This window comes from Thermobia domestica, chromosome 3 (assembly GCF_964235325.1).
Source record: "Thermobia domestica chromosome 3, izTheDome1.hap1.1, whole genome shotgun sequence".
NCBI classification, from domain to species: domain Eukaryota; kingdom Metazoa; phylum Arthropoda; class Insecta; order Zygentoma; family Lepismatidae; genus Thermobia; species Thermobia domestica.
The window spans coordinates 129584000-129604070 of NC_137456.1; the positions used below are offsets into that span (position 1 = coordinate 129584000).

General features: G+C 37.0%; 1 protein-coding gene across 1 annotated transcript in view; it reads right to left on the reverse strand.

Moving 5' to 3' along the window:
• The window catches only part of LOC145680733 (uncharacterized), a 118086-nt gene that overhangs the window by 86814 nt on the left and 11201 nt on the right, over positions 1–20071 (reverse strand). Inside the window, exon 2 of the mRNA XM_081751690.1 lies at positions 3790–3962. Coding sequence (XP_081607816.1) covers positions 3790–3962 — 173 coding nt within the window. The remainder of the gene's footprint in view (positions 1–3789; positions 3963–20071) is intronic.

Sequence of the window (20071 nt, forward strand, 5' to 3'; positions counted from 1 at the left end):
GTGATAACTGTAAGGTTTGAGTAATAAATTGATAAAATGTAGTGGTCGGACAATGACTTATGAAATATTCTTTGTTAACTAGTGTTCGACCACAGGGTGGTCGAGCACCGAAAAATTGTAGAAATGTCAATAACGACTAACTTTCGATTACTCTGCATGAAATGAGTTCCTAATTACCAATTCTGAAGTTATAATGGAATACAAAAACATTTACTAGTGTTCGACCACTACTTTTCATGATACACTTGTACAGGTCGAGGATTAACTTTTTTTTTCAATGTCCGACCATGACTTGCGTTTGTATTTTCTCGCAGAATTTCTTGATTCAAGCATTAATTCAGTGATCAATTTACGCTGAGCTTACCGTTAGTACGTGAATATTCATCGAATGGCCGTGGCTCAGTGGTAATGGTGAAGAGGCAATCCACTGAGGGTTCGAAACCCTCTCAAGAGCAAGGGCATTTTTATCTGTCCTCGATATTTCTGTGTTCGTGTCTCTGTCATGATTGGATTACCTCAAATTGGCGCGAGGAGCATTCAGGCTCAATGTCTCGTCTGAGACGAACTTTAAAAAAATGGTAGAGCGTTGGCTTAGCATTCGGAAGGTCCTCGGTTCGATCCCAACGGTCGACCATCCTGACTGAGTTCTTTCAGGTTTTTCCTCAGTCACACCAGGCAAATGCTGGGATGGTACCTACAAAATAGGCCCTGGCCGTGTATCTTTCAACATCTTCTCCCCCACCTGTCCCTGCCGGAACCGTATATGCCTAAAGACCATAAAATAAATTCAAATTCAAGTAAACTGAATATTCATGCAGTTTCCCAACATTTTCATGGAAAATTAACGGTACTGTTAGGGTATGACATTTCATTTTAATAATAAATTTATTATATTTGGTCTAATTCGTTTAATACTGAACTACACTATTCTCGCTTCGTCGTGGAACTGCATTCAAATATTGTTAGCGAAATAGCTATTATCAGCTTACGTCTGGAACACATTTGTTTTCCTTGCATGTCCTTAAGAATTTTTGTTTCTTTCAGAGATAATGAGAGAGTAGGCCTAAGCTTAAACTGCCAGCTTATTCAAACGAGGACCTACAAAAAGCTCTAGAGGCTTGTCGCAAGGAGCGCTCCATACGAAAGGCATCAGTAATCTATGGAATTCCTCGGGTAACGTTGATGGATAAATTTCATGATCACAATCCCAAAGAGCGAAAAATGAGTCCAGAACCATACCTAACACAGAAAGAAGAAGAGGGATTAGCAAACTGGCTCCTTAATATGAGTAAAAGGGCTTTCTACAGAAGAAACACGATCTTCTGAACAGTGTTAAAAAATTGTCGATTCAGAAAAACGCAAAACGCCGTTCAAAGACAATCGAGCTGGTGAAACCTGGTACTAGACTTACTTGAGGAGACACCCACAAATCGTGTCCCGAAACTTTGAACAAGGTGCGATACGCTGTAATCGAGGGAAACATTCGCTTATGATTTTAGGACCTTGAGAAATACTTAAAAGAAAGGGGAATATCTGATATTCTAAATGATTCTGAGCGAATATTTAATGCTGATGAATCCACCTTTGAACTGTGTCTCAAATCAAGAAAAGCGTTTGGGGTCCAAAGCGTGGAAAAATATGTACGAGGTGAAGGACAACGAGAAAGAAACATTAACAATGCTTTGCACTTTTTTCGCAGCAGGAGATATTGTTTCCCCGATGGTCATATACCTGTATGTAAGAGATCTTTCAAAGGACGTCATCAGTGGAGTTTCTTCAGAGATTTTCATAGGCAGGTCAGGTCAGATAGCGGCTGGATGCGAAGTGAAACACTCTACGAATGGATAGCAAACCGCTTTCTAAAATGGGTGGAGGATGATCCCTCTATTAAAAAACCAGTCCTTCTGCTAATCGACAGCCACGAGACTCACTTGGCAATGGAAGTCAGCGAATTTTGTTCCAGCCATGCTATAGTACTCTATTGCCTTCCACCAAACAGCACACATATTCTTCGACCCTGCGAAGTATCAATGTCCAAATCGTTAAAAATGTTCAAATCCTTAAAAAGTGAATGAAAGAAGACAGTTCGAGAGTTCTACATGGAAACTGAGTAAAATGTTACACGTGTTACTTTTGCGCCACTAATTTAAAAAAGTGATATACAAGATAGCAACACAATTAGTAATTAAAAACGGATTTAGAAGATGTGGTTTATACCCCTTCAACCCAGAGAAGACGAATCCTATTTGGTGCTGCATTCCACTGAACCTTAAATGAATTTGGTGGTTCCTTTCTTGACAAAACTATCACAAAATTACTTATTCTCAGCGACTATTGTGCGAAACTGCGAAGTGATACCTGATAAACTAATGATGTAACATCTACAGATGCTATTAGTTTAGTAAAGTTATGCTTTAGCCTTCATACTGTAATTAAAAGCACATTAACCGAGTAGTGGTCGATGACTAAACAGTAGGCGGTCGAACATTAACGAAAAGTGGTCGAATACTAAAAGAAATCAGTCATTGGTGTTTCTCCGACTAATATTACATAAATGGTATAAGTTATCTCAGTTTTGGATAAAATATAGCTTTAGGAACACATGTAAGCTAGTTGCATCCTCCTAAGTTGTTTTACTCAGTGAACAGCGATTAAAGACCATACGAAAATGAGTTAGGTGGTCAAGGACTGGCACATTTACCCTACTACTACTTCTACTTCTACACTAATAATAATAATAATAATAATAATAATAATATAATTTCCTTTGTTGCTGAAATTGATATATAGGGTGATTCTTTTAAAACTCACGGATTTCATTTGAGTCTAGAATTTCTAACTGAAGTCCGATTTTCATGCAGTTTGTGGCAAATGATCAAGGAAGGATGGGAGATTTATTGGATTATGTTTACTGGTTTAAATTTATCAGCGGTAATATCGATTACGCCTCAAGAAAAACAGCAAATTTTCGCCAGTGTACCTTACAATTGGAATAAAGTGCGGTGTAGTGTGGAGATTTGAGTTTTCTTTGTTAGATGGCAACCTTGCCAAGGTCAATAAGAAACAGGAAACTAGGTCTTCTGTATTGAAAATTGTGCTTTACAATTCTGTGCTACTGTGTGAGTCTATGATCAGCGCACAGTGAGAATAGTGTACTCTTTGGAACAATATAAATTTATCGTTAAAACTTTCGAGAACGGAATCTGTTGTTGCTATGCAAAGGGCATTCAGAAACCAATTTGCCTCACATTCTTCCCCAGTCAGCTAGTGAATAAATTGGAAGAAACAGAATCGGTTTTGAGTGAGACAGGAAAGCATCGGATCCCGCAGGCGGGTGTTGTGAAAGATGTAAGTTATCGACTCCTTACCCAAGAAATCTCTCCGTCGTTTGTGGCAAGAAACCGGCTATAGCTATTCAACATGTGATTTATGGGCGTTACCACTAACACTTTTGTTTTCTGCAGTTTCGCTTCAAAACTGCTAAACCTCATTCTAATTGTAAGGTACAGTGGCGAAAATTTGCTGTTTTTCTTGAGGCGTGATCGATATTATCCCGGATGAATTTAAACAAGTAAACATAGTCCCATAAATCTCCCATCCTTCCTTGATCATTTGCCACCAACCACATGAAAATCGGACTTCAGTTAGAATTCTAGACACAAATGAAATTCGTGAGTTTCAAAAGAATCACCCTATAGAAAACCAACATTTTCCTTTCATTAAAATATTTAATATTAATGGCAGGAATTCAAAATTAAGACTTAAAGCTAATAATATGATCTGCATTACCTGACATTCGGCAGGCCATCTTGGTGCTTGCTGCGGACAGAACTCTTTCTGGAGAGCATAGAGGTCACGAGGTTCCTTTAATTTGGCAACAGCTTTGTTTGTCCTTGAATCAGTATTGATCTCCAGTTGATTCGTCCGTAAAGTTTGTTGTAAAAAATTGCTCAAGTAACTGCCTACAATGTAAATGACAGATATTATATGTATAATTATACTACTTATGAAGTAGCTGCGGGAGAGATGCATCACCTAGACAAATCTTCCAGTCGATGTATCTCCTAATATAAACATCAAAAAGTGAGTGTGTGTATTACTTCTTTTAAATGTTGTTGTGTCAAAACCTGGTATCATCGCACTACGTATCCACTTGATTTTCTAACTTATAATATCAGGTAGTCCAAACAGTATTGAGACTTGCTTGGAGGAGATAACATTAGTGGCTCATATCTCAGGGTATGTGAGTCGCAGCGGGTCAGGCTTAACGTCATTTGACAACTGGCAGTTGAAGCTATTATTTGTGCAAACATTGTTGGGATTCTTAGGATTAGGTGAAAGGTATTGTGAGTGAACTTTCTGTAAAACTTTATTTTACAATTTCATTTCGATAAAGGCGCAAATACTTCGCAGTCTCGTAAAGAAGTTTGTGCTGTCTATAGGCAAGATACGTTATCAAGAGCAACAGCAGAAAGATGGTTCAGTTGCTTTTGTTCTGGAAATTATGTCCAAGATACTCCTCGAAGTGGCCGACCAGTCATATCAAAATTAGATGATGTTTGGCAAAACTCAAGGAAGACTGGCATGTAAACAGTCATGACATCGGTTATGATTTAAACGTCCATCATCAAAGAGTGTTAAACTATTTGGAGAAATCTGGCTTTTTAAAAAATAAGCTCGACGTTTGGGTGACACTTGATCTGACTCAAAAACACTTACTCGATTGAATTTTCATCTGCGAATCTCTACTAAAGTGTAACGAACTCGAGCCACTTTTTAAGCGGTTGATTATAAGTGATGAAAAGTGGATAACCTTTAATAACAATATGCGAAAAAAATCGTGATCAGGGCAAGGAGACGCTCCACAATCTGTGGCAAAGCCCACACTGACACCCAGGAAGGTTATTCTATACCTTTGGTGGGATTGAAAGGCCCTCGTGTGTCAGGAACTATTGCCGCAGGATGAATGGTAGACTCGGATTGGTAGTGTCGACAGTTAGCGCGAGTGCACCTAGCAAGTCAAAAGAAACGGTCAGAACTGGTCATAAGAAAGGGTGTTATATACCACGCTGACAACGCCATACTGCATAAATCTTTAATGACCCGTCAGAAATTGAGAGAACATGGTTGGGAGGTTTTAATACATCTACCGTTTAGCTCGTATCTGATACCGCCAGACTGCCATTTATTTCGGTCTCTGCAGATCTCCATGAATGGTTTAATATTATTTTCAAAAGAAAGCTGGTGAAAACTATGTCACAAATTTTTTACCAGAAACCATAGAAATTCTATAGCAAGGGATTAAAGTGTTTCCGAAAAAACGGCGGAAGGTCATTGAACAGATCAGTTCATATGTGATTTCATAATACTACTTTCAAACCACAACAAATGTATTCTCAATTTTGGCCTCCAAAAGTTCAATATTTTTTAGAGAACCTGATTGGTACATATTAGTCATTGAGCAATTAAATATTTTTTTCTTTACAGTTATGAAGATGCTAAGCGAGGAATGTGTATATTAGTTTGCAGCTCCTTGTAGCTATGGTTGTTAAAGCATAGAGTTTTGACAGGAAAGCAGTAGCGAATGGCAACAGCGTGTCAGGTGAGGCATCACTCCCGAACTTAATCTATGCTAAAACTATTCGTGTGCAAACATACACAAATGGACTCACACCTAAAGAACCAAATGCTTCATGAAACACTCAAAAGAAAGAATTAACAATACCAGGTAAATAAAAATACAGTGGACCCACGGTTCACGAATTCCTCTCTTTGCCAAAAAATTGGTTCACAAACAAGTTATGTGAACAGTTTTCTCCTCGACACACAAACGATATTTCGTAGTATTAATGCCCATATATATCTGTACCCACATTCCCAAGCACTTAGTAGTGCTTTCACGTGTTTGGTACAAATATTTGTCAAAAGTACTGTGTTCAAAAGCTTTACTGTTTGTTCTTTTTTCATTTTGTGTTATTTTAACCCTCATTATGACTAAGGATAATTAAGCTAATTAAGGATAATTTTATTTTCATTCTATATTCTTCATCACAGGTAAAACTAAACAGGTAAAAAAAAGCGTCTGTAGCTAGAATGTAATTTTGGCTCGCGAACAGTGTTACAGGACACTCCTCCGTGACCTCCGGGTCCACTAGTAAAGCTTAAATCAAGTTTCAGAATTAGTCTACTGTGCAATACAAATTAAACAATTGTGATATAGAACTCGAACTTTAGTTTATAAGAATGCACAGGAAACTATATATTATTTGCTTTTGTTGAAAGTGCTTTTATTTACTGATTTTATACCCTATAGGCAATGCATTTAAAGACACCCTGTATACATCGGCTGATTTAAAAAGAAAAATTGTCACCGCAAAATGTATCTATAGAGGTATAAATACATAGTTTGAAGGTCTTAGCACACTAACCATCGTACAGGCAAGACTGATCACATTGTCTGTAATGAGATTGCAGCCTTTAGTAGTTTGAAGATCATGAGAGACGATGAGAGTATGAATGTGGTACTTTTCCGTTATTTGTGGATCGCAGTGATGTACGAGTATGCACGACAACCTTCATTGCGAGCTATTGTGAAATTTAGTGACTTCAATCATGACCGTGTATTGGAGTTGCTAGAGGATGTTAGTCATATCAGAGAATTACCACTCGGTAGGGTTTGGGGCTTATCAGTGGTCCATCGTTAATGTGCACGGTGGAAGGAAACGGATTTCCATATCAGATGTGCTCTTCAGTGCTCTGCGACCAGAGGCGGACTGGGTCGTCCGGATAGCCGGAAATTTCCGGGTGGGCCCTGCCCTCTGCAAAATCAATTAAGATATTGCTCAATTAGTTATAACTAATTCAAAACTCTGTTCTTGTTCATAGTAACCAGTGGCGTAACTAACGGCCCGCAGTGTTAGCGAAGGAGGACACTATGGAAAGTGCCTGCCCAACTCGTAGCCTTGTTTGTTGTAAAATCAATAAGACAATAAACAGTTTCAAAAATACACGTAAGTTATTAACTCGAAAATGTAATCTCGTCCATAATTTATGTGTCCAATAATATGATGTGCAATGGATAACATATAAAGAGCATGGAGCTAATTATCCTACGGTAAGGAAACCATGTTAGACATGGAGTTGTTGGACGCAAGTAGTGGTGATAAATAATGGTCCCCTGAGCACAGCGGTGATGTCACAAATCGAACGCGGGGCCTGATGCCCCCAGACATCGTGCCCCGAAAGTACAGGGTCGAGTCCCTTCCATTTACCAATGATGCATGGTATTTTGGACATGGGTGGTTGTATTGGAAAGGGTCGGTTTTCCCTGAGCACACCGATGATGTCGTAAATCTTGCCCGGCGCCCGATGCCCAAGAAATCGGGCCCCAAAAGATGTTCATACCATATTTTCTTTGCTTTTTGTCACACAAGTAAGTTTTCTTATTATCCTGCCTAAATGTTATTCAACCGAACATTACAAGACAATACTGTGATGCTGCATGTTAGTAAGGGACAGCGCAATATATTTGATATCGAATAGAAGGGACTTGAGCCCAAACATGTGGGGCCGAATACTTGGGTTTCGGGCCATTTCTCACATCAACACTGTGCTCAGGGGACCCGGTTCTTTCCAACGCCACAACTCGCGTTTCCAACTCCATGTCTAACATGGTTTCTTTACTGTAGAAGGAATTTCATTTAATATTCTCCATGTTCTTGTCCAAGAGTAACAAAGACATTACAAAGCTGTGGGAATTAACAGAACATGAGATCAAGACTTTTTCTTTTTATCGTATATATAGAGTACACGGGAAATAGTGAACCCATTGCTTATGCGATCATGATTTTTTTAAAGTTCGAGCTGATAAAGAAGAAAGAGGTTTCTAATTCAGTTTACCCAACAATAGTGCACGAATATTGACGGAGACCAATTTGCAAATATTGCGGGGGAGGGGGGTGCACGCGATCTTAGTTACACTACTAATAGTAACATTTTAAATAACATAATCTGAATTGTATTTATGCGTGAGTTATGTAGAATAATTCATCCTAGGGAAATGTATGGATTAAACAGGTCATATGGGTCTTTAATACGAAGGGGTCCTTGAAGCTAATAGATCATGGAAATAGGAAGTTATTGTCATAACTTGGAACCCGATTAACGATGAGCTTTCTGGTATTTTCTTAACACTTTGAATCTGAATTGTTGAATTTTGCTAATTTTGCATTTTGAATTTTGCTCCAGAAAACTCTGCTAGGCTACTGTGATAAAGCAAATAATAAAGACTGTACTAACATACAACTCGACGTAAATGTTGCAGAATACAACAGTTCTACTGAATGTAGTGCCTCGGAGGGCGAAAGTGAACTCGAGGAATGCATTGCCTCTTTTTCAGAAGGCTAGTCTTATAAGATGTGCAACGAAAATCATCTGTGTAAGTAGTGTTACTTGTGTTCCTACAGGTTGCTACTAAGACATAACATGTATATTTCTACTTTCCAAACACTGTTTATTGTATACAAATATTTGGTAACTCTTTCAGTTACTCAAGTATCGTGTGAGCGAGCATTCAGTTACTTTAAATGAATTAAAACTCATACGCGTTCGTCTTTGTCAAACCATATTCTGGAATCATTTATGCTTATGCCATTAAAAGGGATATTCTGCAAAAAATCTCTAATTGTGAAATCATTGATTAAATTGAGATCTTTTTCTGTCTTTAGAAAAATGCTGCTGTAAAAATTGGTTTGATAAATGAACTTCATTACTTACCTATTTTGTAAGAATTGTTAAACGCATCTAAAACTAACTGACAAATGCGTTATCACCTCTGTGTTGTCAATAAGTAATATGCGAATTTTCACATCAAAAGTTCGTGCTGTTCGTTTCGTTTTTCTTTCTTGATTTTGACAGGATGATTCCTAACTGCCGTTAGTAGAAAAAATATTTTAGGCTGTAATGCTAATACAGTATGTTGTACTAATGTTCCAATTTAATTAGTGTTTAAGAAGTCAACAAGAAATTAGAACAGTCCAGACTCCAGACCAACTCGGTATTCATCAAGGCCCTTAAGTATCATTCTCCGGGTGGGCCCTTGTACTCCTAGTCCGCCTTTGTCTGCGACGCACAGGAGATCGCCTGGATAGAACTGTTTGGGACGCTCTAATTGACAAGAAAGCAATCATAGTACAATCAGTGCCATCGTGATCCCCATAGAGGCACGAACACTAAGCATTTGATTGTTTTATTCACTTCTATGTTCCCATGTTCCCTTGCAGATTACTTGACACTTAGTAACCGCCGAAAACGTCTTCAGAAGTGTTTTAAGAAACTGGAGTGGAGGCGAATTAAGGACAGTGATATTCAGAGATAAGAGTATTTTCTGCCATGGACATAATAACGACCATGGCCTTCGCGTACACGTGCAAATGAGCGTGAAAATCCAATATTGTTTCCACTTACCATACAGGATCCACGTCTGGCATTCTGGTATGGGGACAACAAGTTGCACGTTTCACTTGCCTCTAGCTTTCAGTCAGGATAATACAACTAGTATGACGTACATTCATGACGTCATCAATCCTGTCCTCCGACTTTATCTGATACTTTCCTGGATCCTACGTTCCAGTTGGGTAACATGCTTTACCATATTAGCAGAGCAACCCAGAGTGCTCTACTTGGTATACGCCTTCCATTCAAGCCTGCTAGGTCTTCGGGTTTAAGTCCTATGGAACATACACCTGATTCTACAAAGTACCATTGCTGAACTATACGACGATCTACCACGAGCGTATGACACCAAACCCCAAACAATCAACGTCTGTAAAATCGACTTTTTGCTCGAAAAGCTCTTCGTATGCACTCTTAAAGTGGTTAAACTTACCATTAGTATAATATGAGTAGGCACCTGCTATATGATTTTGATTATAGTGTATAATATGTTTAGGATGTCTCACGCTCCAATTAGGTACTGGATTAGTCTACAGTACTAAATGAATTTTAAATTATATTGTCTTACAAATACCGTACGTTTAAAAATTCGATGCTCAAACTCCGGGAGATGATTTCTTACATCAAATGAAAGAAAGAATAAAGTTCTAATAAATGTGGGTAACAAATGGATTCCTTTCAGAGTTATAAGCTGCCAAAACTATGGGAAATAAACTTTAAATCTTTATAATTCGAGAACTACTTGACCTAGTATAATCGGGTCAAGTATGCGCTCTACAGGAACTACTATTCACTCTATCTAAATATCCGCGTTTCATGATCCTCTGGCACAGCGCGCCCCTAGGCCGAAAGGGGCTTGCCACATCTCACCCCGGCATACACAATTTTAACACAATAGAAAATAAAAGAATAAATTTATTTTATGGATACCTTTGTTTCAACGGTTTAGTGAAATTTTGAATGAATTTAACTTCAATCACGAATGATTCAAGCTAATAGACACTCTAAATGCATTTTTACATGGTGGGAGTTTACTGTGATTTAAATCATGTTTATTATTATTATTATTATTATTGATAATAATAATAATAATAATAATAATAATAATAATAATAATAATAAACTTCTGATTTATTTCTTATGTGGTACTTCCGTAACCTAACAATTCTGAAAATTATTTTGCAGAGACAGCTGGCTTTTTAAAGTATTTTCGAGGAGATATTTAGTTGTAAACCTTACGAACTCCGTTATAAACTATTTCATTACACACAATCCTATTAAGTGCTATCGAAACAATTTATTTTTCTGATAATTCAGTAGTAACGAAACCATTGATAAATGAGAGACATGGATTCAATTCTTGGCCAGTTGAACGACAAAATTTCTGTTTATCGTAAATTTGTAGATTCTTACGATGAACTAGATTACAATCATTTGATTGTAAGTATCTTCAGATACAATTGATTACCGAAGTCTAAGATATTACATACTATTTTATATCGTTCTTGCAGTGACGACGCCAGCTTTAAGTTCTTAGGGGGGCAAAGAAGGGGCAGATACATTTTCGGGGGGGCGGCTATTTGCCATACTAAAAATGACATATTTATTACGTTTGACTTAACATTGTGTATTTTGTTGCTGTTTTCATATTAGACCTATATGATTATAAATTAAACTTATTTCAAGTAAAATTTGTAACTAACAAATAAATATTTTTCAATGAAACTTTTGAAGCTTAAACATTAATTGAATTACTTTCGCGTATGCTACAAGTAACACATTGGCCTAGTACTATATGCTACGTATATAGCTATATCTATGTATCTCTCTCTCTCTCTCTCTCTATATATATATATATATATATATATATATATATATATATATATATATATATATATATATATATATATATATATATATATCTGCTGAAAATGTCGTAGTGCAATCCAGAAGGAGTGTAGGCACTAGGTAGAAAAATGAAACTGTAGTTTAGAAAAAATATATCTCTGTATGTACAATACAAATTTTCATATTAATAATGAAATTCTTATTGTTTCTCGGGCCTCTGAAGTGATTGTGTGTGCCCAAACAGATAATTTCACGAACATCCAGATCCTAACTGTTATAACATTTTTGTTCCACCAAGGAAAGTCACCGAAGTAAATTAATTAGGAAATCAGTGAAACACCACGGGACTCTCCTCCGTTATATACAGTGGTGAAGAAGTAAGTGGCTTAGTATAAACGTGGCGATTTCTCAACAATTTATGCTTCACATTCAGGATGATTAAAAGCAATGACTCTTCCCAAAATCACGGATGCAATTTGTGACATTATTCTTGAAAATTGCAGCATTTCAGCCAGTGGTAGATATAGCCCGGGGCCGAAGGGCCTAGGGCGCCCCAGTTTTTGAGTGACAAAAATAATTTAAGCTATTATTGATATAGTTTTTAAAGTGTATAGTAAACTCACGATATACTTATTATAGTCTAAGGGTGTCGCTGTACCCCGCTTTCTCAGTTTTTACCTTCTCAGCAAAACTTGTGTCAGAGATTCTGGGCATTTCTTTGGAACTCTTCGGTAGCATAATTCAGAATGGCTTGGGTATCGACATAATGGGTTCCCAAAAAATATGTCAGGAGAATGAAAGAGTGACGGCATTAAGAGAAGTCTTCTCCCAATTTGACCACAATGCTGATCAATTTCTCTCACGAATAGTAACCATAGATGAAATATGGTAGTACCACTAGGATCCTCAATCGAAACAACAGTCAATAAAGTAGTAGCTCTCACATCCCCATCGCCCCAAAAAGTTCAAGACACAGAAGTAGGTTGAGAAACTGTTTGCAACATTCTTCTGGGATAAGTATGGAGTCGTACTCATGGACTACCTCCGCAACGGTCAGATATTTAATCCAGAATCTCTACATTACATACAAAACTGAAAGAAAAATTCGAAGTTCAACGCCGCGGAAAATGAAAAGAAAGGAATTCTGTTCTTTCACGAGAATACACCTGTCTATCAAGCCCCTGCGAACACAACTGACATTGCATAATCTAGGATTTAAATGTCGAGATCATCATTCTTATTCCGCAGATTTAGCTCCGTCGAACTATTACGTGTACTTATTTCCCAAACTTAAATAACACTTGAAAGGACGCCATTTTAGATCTGATAGGGGTAGTGCTACGAACAGTGGAGAGGAAATTTTCAGATTTTTTAAACTTTTCTGCAAAAACTGGAGCACTGCACAAGGTAGTATATTGACTCTCGGGGAAAGTGTAGAAGAAGTAAAACTTCATCATTCTATGTGCACTCCTTCTGGGTCGGGCTACGAATTTTTCAGCAGTTCCTAGTCAATATGGTAGACGTCACGTCAGTACTTTGAAACAAAATAAGTAAGGGAACACTAGTATAAACCAATTACTAATTAAAGATCAGCACTCTGACAATACGTTTTACTGGGAATCAATTTAATTCCATAAATTTACTATTATCATTTGCAGGAAGGGAAAACACAACTCTTTTTATCCCCTTCAAAAAATTAAACCCTGGTAGTTGCAAACTAAGCTGTTATAAGCACATTCTCTGAATATTGAAAGCCAAGAATAATGCTTCAGAAAAAAAAGTATAGAACCTTTAAATAAAACAAAATATGAAACTGAAAACTTCAAACCTGGATAAATACAAACAAGTTACGTAACTGGTTTTACCTTTCTTTTGTTTCCAATCGAAGTTGATCCAATGAAAAGAAAACAAGTCGATCAAATCTATTATTGTTCGCTAGGCACAATAACACTAGTCAACAAATTTTAACTTTTTTTCTGCCACATGAGAGAAAACACCTGATCTTAAAGGAACTTTGGCCGCTGAATTCGAATCTGCAATCCGTTTTTCTCTATCACACACAGTTTTCCCATGACAGAGGGATTTTCGGAAAATTTCCCCCAAAATTTCCCTTTTTCTTCATTTTTGTACCTCTAGCTCGGGTACCCTTAGGCATATAAACATACAAATTATATTCTAGGTTAGCTTGATTTATACTTAGTAAACCCTGTAAGTTTCATCTGAGTCGCATCATTCTTCATTGAGAAATAAATATATTTCTATAAATATATGCTATGTGTACTGTCCATTTTACCATATACAATAGGTGTAGAAAAATCACATGTAACTTCCAGGGGAATTACAATATAAGCAAGTTTTATACTTCATTGGATTTGTAATGAAACATACTTTACAATGATGTATACACCATGTCCGCCACTTTTATAAGAGGGAAATTCCCTAAAAAAGTAGATTTTTTGTCTCATGTCACTGTTCATATAGTGATACAGAAGCGGGAATTGCGCCAGAATATAGATTTATATCAATTCAATAAATCAATAGCTCACTAGTAAACAAGGTTTTTGCCACATGAAAGAAAACATCTAATCCTAAAGGAACTTTGGTCGCTGAATTCGAAAGTGCAATTCGTTTTTCTCCATCACCCACAGTTTTTGCGTGACAAGGGGAGGGGGCTGAGAAATTCCCTCAAAATATACCTTGTTTCCAAATTTTCGTACCACTGTCCCTTGAAATATAAATACAAAAATGACACCATATAAAACTTTGATTTATACTTAAGAAACCTCGCAAGTTTCAGAACAATCGCATTATTATTTCTAGAGAAATAAATATAGCTGCATGCATGTTGTTTGTACTACTTATTTTAAGACGTGATGTTGTGTTCTTTGCACCGAAAGAAAAAAACACAATTTCATTTACCCATACAGGCACAAATACGAAAAATGAGAGTATACGACATGGAGTAAGAGGTCTGTGGTTTTCTACCACCTGGCATGTGATTGCATTGATACAGCTGTACAACACGTGTTTAGCTGATGCAATAAAGCTGCGCAAAATCGGACTCTACTGATAAATTGTCAGGTCCATGGCAAATAGATAAGGAAGTGTTGTATAACTGCATGCATATTGTAGGTTTAGTTTTAATTTGGATTTACCTGTGACAAGTGGTCGTAAGTGCGTGTGCGTGTTTGTTTTCTTTCTCCGCTATGAAGAGATCGCGGCGTGCGTGTATAAACTCACCGAACACTTTCTGTTACGTGTGTGGAAAATATACTGTGAAAAGTCAGCGCCGTGCATTAACAGAAACGTTAAAACAAGCTTATTATAGCTATTTTTGTCATGTGGGTGATCAAGACAAAGTGTGGGCTCCCCATGTATGCTGTGTAACAGGCTATTCTACTCTTATTAAGTGGAAAAGTGGCGATAAAACTCGGGCTATGCCTGCGGTGCCACTGGTCTGGCGAGAACCAACCAGTCATGCTGAAGACTGTTATTTCTGTCTAACAAAAATTTGGGGTCATTCTAAACGAACAAAATCTAATATTGAGTACCCAAATGTTCCATCCGCTCTAAAACCCATACCACATGGACCTGAACTCCCAATCCCTGATCCATACGTACAGTCAGAAGAATCTTCTCCAGCAGAAGAGCAAGTAGATGAGTTGCCCGAAGCATCAACTTCCTTTGATCCAAACTATAGCCCAACCAAAAACACACCTCTTCTTGTTAACCAGTCCAGACTGAATGACTTGGTGAGGGATCTAAATCTGAGTAAGCAACAAGCTGAGTTGCTCGGATCGAGACTTCAAGAATGGAATTTACTGGCTCCTACCACCAGAATTTCAATTTTCAGAAACCGACATGAACAATTTTCAGGTTACTACATAATGCAAAATTCCCTCTGTGCATGTACAAATATAGATGGTTTAAAGGATGCACTAGGTTTCCAACACATTCCTGAAGAATGGAGGTTGTTTATCGACTCCTCTAAAACAAGCCTTAAGGCTGTTTTGCTACATAATGGGAACACTAAACCATCAATTCCAATGGCATATTCCGTAGAGATGAAGGAAACTTATGAAAGTTTGTCTGTGTTAGCTGTGATACATTATAACAAGTACTGTTGGCAAATTTGTGGTGATTTAAAGGTCATTGCTATATTACTGGGGCTTCAGGAAGGATTTACAAAATACTGTTGTTTTCTTTGCTTGTGGGACAGTAGGGCAACTGAATCACACTACATTCAAAGAGAATGGTCCCCAAGAGAAACATATATGCCAGGGAAACACAATGTTAAGTATTCTCCCTTAGTTAATTCAGAAAAATTTCTGCTGCCGCCGTTACATATAAAATTAGGCTTAATGAAAAACTTTGTTAAGGCCATGGACAAGAATGGAGAAGGTTTTGCGTACCTTAGAAGTCAGTTTCCAAAACTTAGTGACGCGAAAGTAAAAGAGGGGATATTCGTCGGGCCCCAAATTCGGAAACTATTAAAGGACAACATCTTTGAGACAAAGTTAAATAATGATGAACTATCTGCCTGGAGAGCTTTCAGTAAAGTGGTGTATGGATTTTTGGGAAATCATAAGGCAGAAAATTACCGTCAATTGGTTCAAGAGCTTTTGGATAGCTATCAAAGGTTAGGATGTAGAATGTCCCTGGAAATTCACTTTCTTCAATTCCAATTGGAATTTTTCCCCGAGAATTTAGGAGCTGTAAGTGACGAACAAGGGGAACGATTCCATCAGGACATTCAAAAAATGGAGCAACGTTATCAAGGTAATGGGATCCTCATATGATGGGCGACTACTGCTGGTTTTTAGTTAGAGAAAGTGACTGGCACTACAAAAGGAAGAATTAATTGTAAGTACAAATGTTTTATTTTCATACTTTGTAAAGCAGTTGTGCATTTGATCCATTGTGAGTTATTGATATTTGTTTTTGTAGGTCAATATTAATTTTTTGTTTACTATCTTGAATAACGTTTAAAAAGCGTGGAAACTAAGAATTTTGTTGTATACGTTTGGAGTTAAAGATCAGTTTTTCAATAAGATTAATCTGGCTCAATTCCCGTTTCTGTATCACTATATGAACAGTGACATGAGACAAAAAATCTACTTTTTTTAGGGAATTTCCCGAAAAATCCCTCTAGAATTTCCCTCTTATAAAAATAGCGGACATGGTGTATACATCATTGTAAAGTATGTTTCATTACAAATCCAATGAAGTATAAATCTTGCTTATATTGTAATTCCTCTGGAAGTTACATGTGATTTTACTGCACCTATTGTATATGGTAAAATGGACAGTACACATAGCATATGTTTATAGAAATATATTTATTTCTCAATGAAGAATGATGCGACTCAGATGAAACTTACAGGGTTTACTAAGTATAAATCAAGCTAACCTAGAATATAATTTGTATGTTTATATGCCTAAGATTACCCGAGCTAGAGGTACAAAAATGAAGAAAAAGGGAAATTTTGGGGGAAATTTTCCGAAAAATCCCTCTGTCACGGGAAAACTGTGCGTGATAGAGAAAAACGGATTGCAGATTCGAATTCAGCGGCCAAAGTTCCTTAAAGATCAGCATTCTTCTTTCATGTGGCAAAAACCTTGTTGACTAGTTAAAAATCATAAGAAAGAAGTATAACTAAAATTTACCTCAAAAGACGCTAAATTAGAAAACAGAAGTATGCGTGCATACCCAAACGCTCAAAGAAGAAAGCTTGAGGATTAATCTGCCAAATAGTGAATGCATGGAAAGTAGACTACAATTTGACAATGAGATTGGTTATGATACTGATATAAAATACTATATGTAGAATGTTTAAAGATTGTACGAGTCTGGGGGGGCAGTCTAGGTTGCAGTCAGGGGGGCAGAATTAGCTACTAGGGGGACGCTCGCCCCCCTTGCCCCCCCTATGGCGTCGTCACTGCGTTCTTGTAATTTTTACTCTTGAAGAGGAGTAAGTCCAAAAACTTTTCTTTGAAGATAAAGTATGCTGTGTGTGTGGTTGCATAATCCTTGAAAATAATATTGGTTGCTATATGAAAGGGCAAAGCGATATTAGTCACTTTCGATTACTGGGAAATAAAACTATTTTTAAATTGCATTTACTTGAATATTGTCATTTATCCTTAATTAGTTCTTAAAAGTGTCTCCCCGTTTCCAACTTCCTCTATACAATTTGTTGCACAGGTATCAGAGTATTGTGAAACATGAATATTTAAGTAAAGCGCATACTAGTTCCTGTGTAATTCTTTGGTCCGATTATGATAAGTCTCATAGTTCTCGAGCTTTGTAGCTTTAAAGGTTATCATTCGTCGCGTCGTTTTGGACAGTTTATAACTCTAAAGAAATCATTTTCCGACTCATTTTATTAGAACTTTTTTCTTTCATTAATTTAAGGAATCACTTCCTGAAGTTTGGGCATTGAACTTTTCAACTACTGTATAGGTACTTATATGTATCGAAGTTTATGTGTCTAGAAGTAGTATTATAGTATTTTATACATTAATTACATTAGAAATTGAAAATATGTGTGTTGTTTAATAAATTACCCGTTGCTGAGTTTGAACAAACTTTTAACAAACACCTATGTAAATAATAATAAATAAAAAAACGGAGTTATTAGCAGCTTACAAAAGCAACCGTCACATCGCGTCGAAGCAAATACTGCGTTGACAAAAAGCCCGCGGGTTTCTAGAAATGACTATGATACTACCAATTTGTAATAATACAAGGATTAATCATGTCTTGTAATATTCAGGTACACATTATACATGTATTTATTACAGTACAATGAAAATAGGTTAACACTCAAAGTATAGTCTTTCGTGTTGGATGCCTATAACCACCTTCCTGCCAGTTTCTCGATTCCAAGTCTATACTATATCTAGTCCTTAGAGGCGAAGAAGTCAGTCACTGCTATTTCCGCGTCTTAATGGTTGGGCAAGCATCAGGATCTCAGGAAGTGTACCACGGACTAAAATTCCAAAGGTTCAAGGTCAGGACTATATGTCGGGGGTGGTATTAACTCGATTACATCAAGTTCCTACTTTTTGTTGAGTTTTTTTGAGTCGAGTGTGGTTTCGCGATACGCTATTGTAGCTGGGTGCGGTTTCGGTTCACCAATGCAGGATGTTTTGGCGTAGTGCAGTATACACTTGCACCAACTGTTCGGAATAAAAGTTGACATTGAGGGTATGACGGTTAGAAACGAACTCGAGGTGAATTATCCCTTGTAGTTCCACCACATACAGAACAAGGGTTTATACTCGAAACAGCCTTGTTTGACGGCCAGTTCTGTTTTGATATTCGGATTTCAGAGAAACACGCACTTTTCGCGTATGTGACAATCCGTTCCAGGAGACGCATATATACGCGGATCATGCAGTAGTTGTAGGGCCTGAACTGGGATCAACTCATCCGGCACAATGAGGTAGCTCGTAATGGTTTTCCCGAGTCCCGAGTCCCCTTTGGCATGACAAATGTTTTGGGTAAATACTGAAGCATTATGCCCGAGTTCGAACTAATACAGCAAAACTTCACATGTCAGACATTGTTAAGCATTCATTTTCACTGCCACTCAAAACTGACTGAAGATACTAACGGAGTGGTCACCTCCGTGTTAAATAGTTTGCTTGTCACACTACCTCTTGAGACAGTTTGACTTTCTATTCACGGTCAAGCACAGTGTATGCACGCGCTTGCTGTTTGAGTTATAAAAATGTTGTAAGGCTTAGACTTAACCTTGCAATATAACAACTTTTGTAACACTGTGCATGTAGAAAAGCCACAATACTGTTAAAATATTAAGGTTTTACTACATACTATTTGATATGGTTAGAAAAAGAAAATTCATGATCAAATACTCTCCCAGTTGAGCTGCAAACTTCAAATATTTCTGTATATTTAAGTTAATATTTTATTACATGTCTGAATAGGTTGCGAGTTTTCTATTCACCTTCTTTTTCTTCTTGTTTTCATAGGTTTTTACTGGCAAGATGACACCACACAGCAAATGTAAAAAAAAAAAGAAAAAAGAAAAAAGAAAAGAAAGAAAAAAAGAAAAAGAAAAAATGAAATACACCAAGTGACTAAGCATCTTTGGTTAAGGAACTTACTCTCCAGTAGATTCATAATGCCAGATACAGATATTAGTGAGAATTTCCATTCATAATCAACCACTAAGAAGAGACACTGTAGGTTATTCTGTTGAAGGCCTTCATTATTATGGAAAGCTTCCAATATATAACAGAATTATTCAAAGGGCTGGCGGTACACCACCACAATGCCAGCAGTAACGTTGGCAGTCATATAAAAGCAGTGATTCCGTTTTAAAAGAATATTCAGTGTCAGAAAGATGAGTTAGATGATGAATATGATAAAGGAGCAAAAATAGTACCACGCAAGGTTTTCAGCACCATTTAGCTCTTTACCACCATTTAGTTCAGCACCATTTAACAGCAGAAATCAACAGCCTTTTGATTAATGATGTGAGGTGGAAAATTTTCCGTTCTAAAAAATATCAGTAATCAAGTAACAATTCCTCAGCAATCATGAAATTGATTTAATTCATGTATAGAAATGTTAAAAAGTGAAAGATCGTTTAAAGAATCTGAACATTTTCATGGCTCAGACAATTTTCAGTACTATGTAGGAACAAGTTAAACAATTTTTCATGAATCCAAATATTTTCTGCCTTATATGGAAAAATTGAAGAACTTTTTATGAGTCGGAAAGTTTTCATCATTTTGAAGC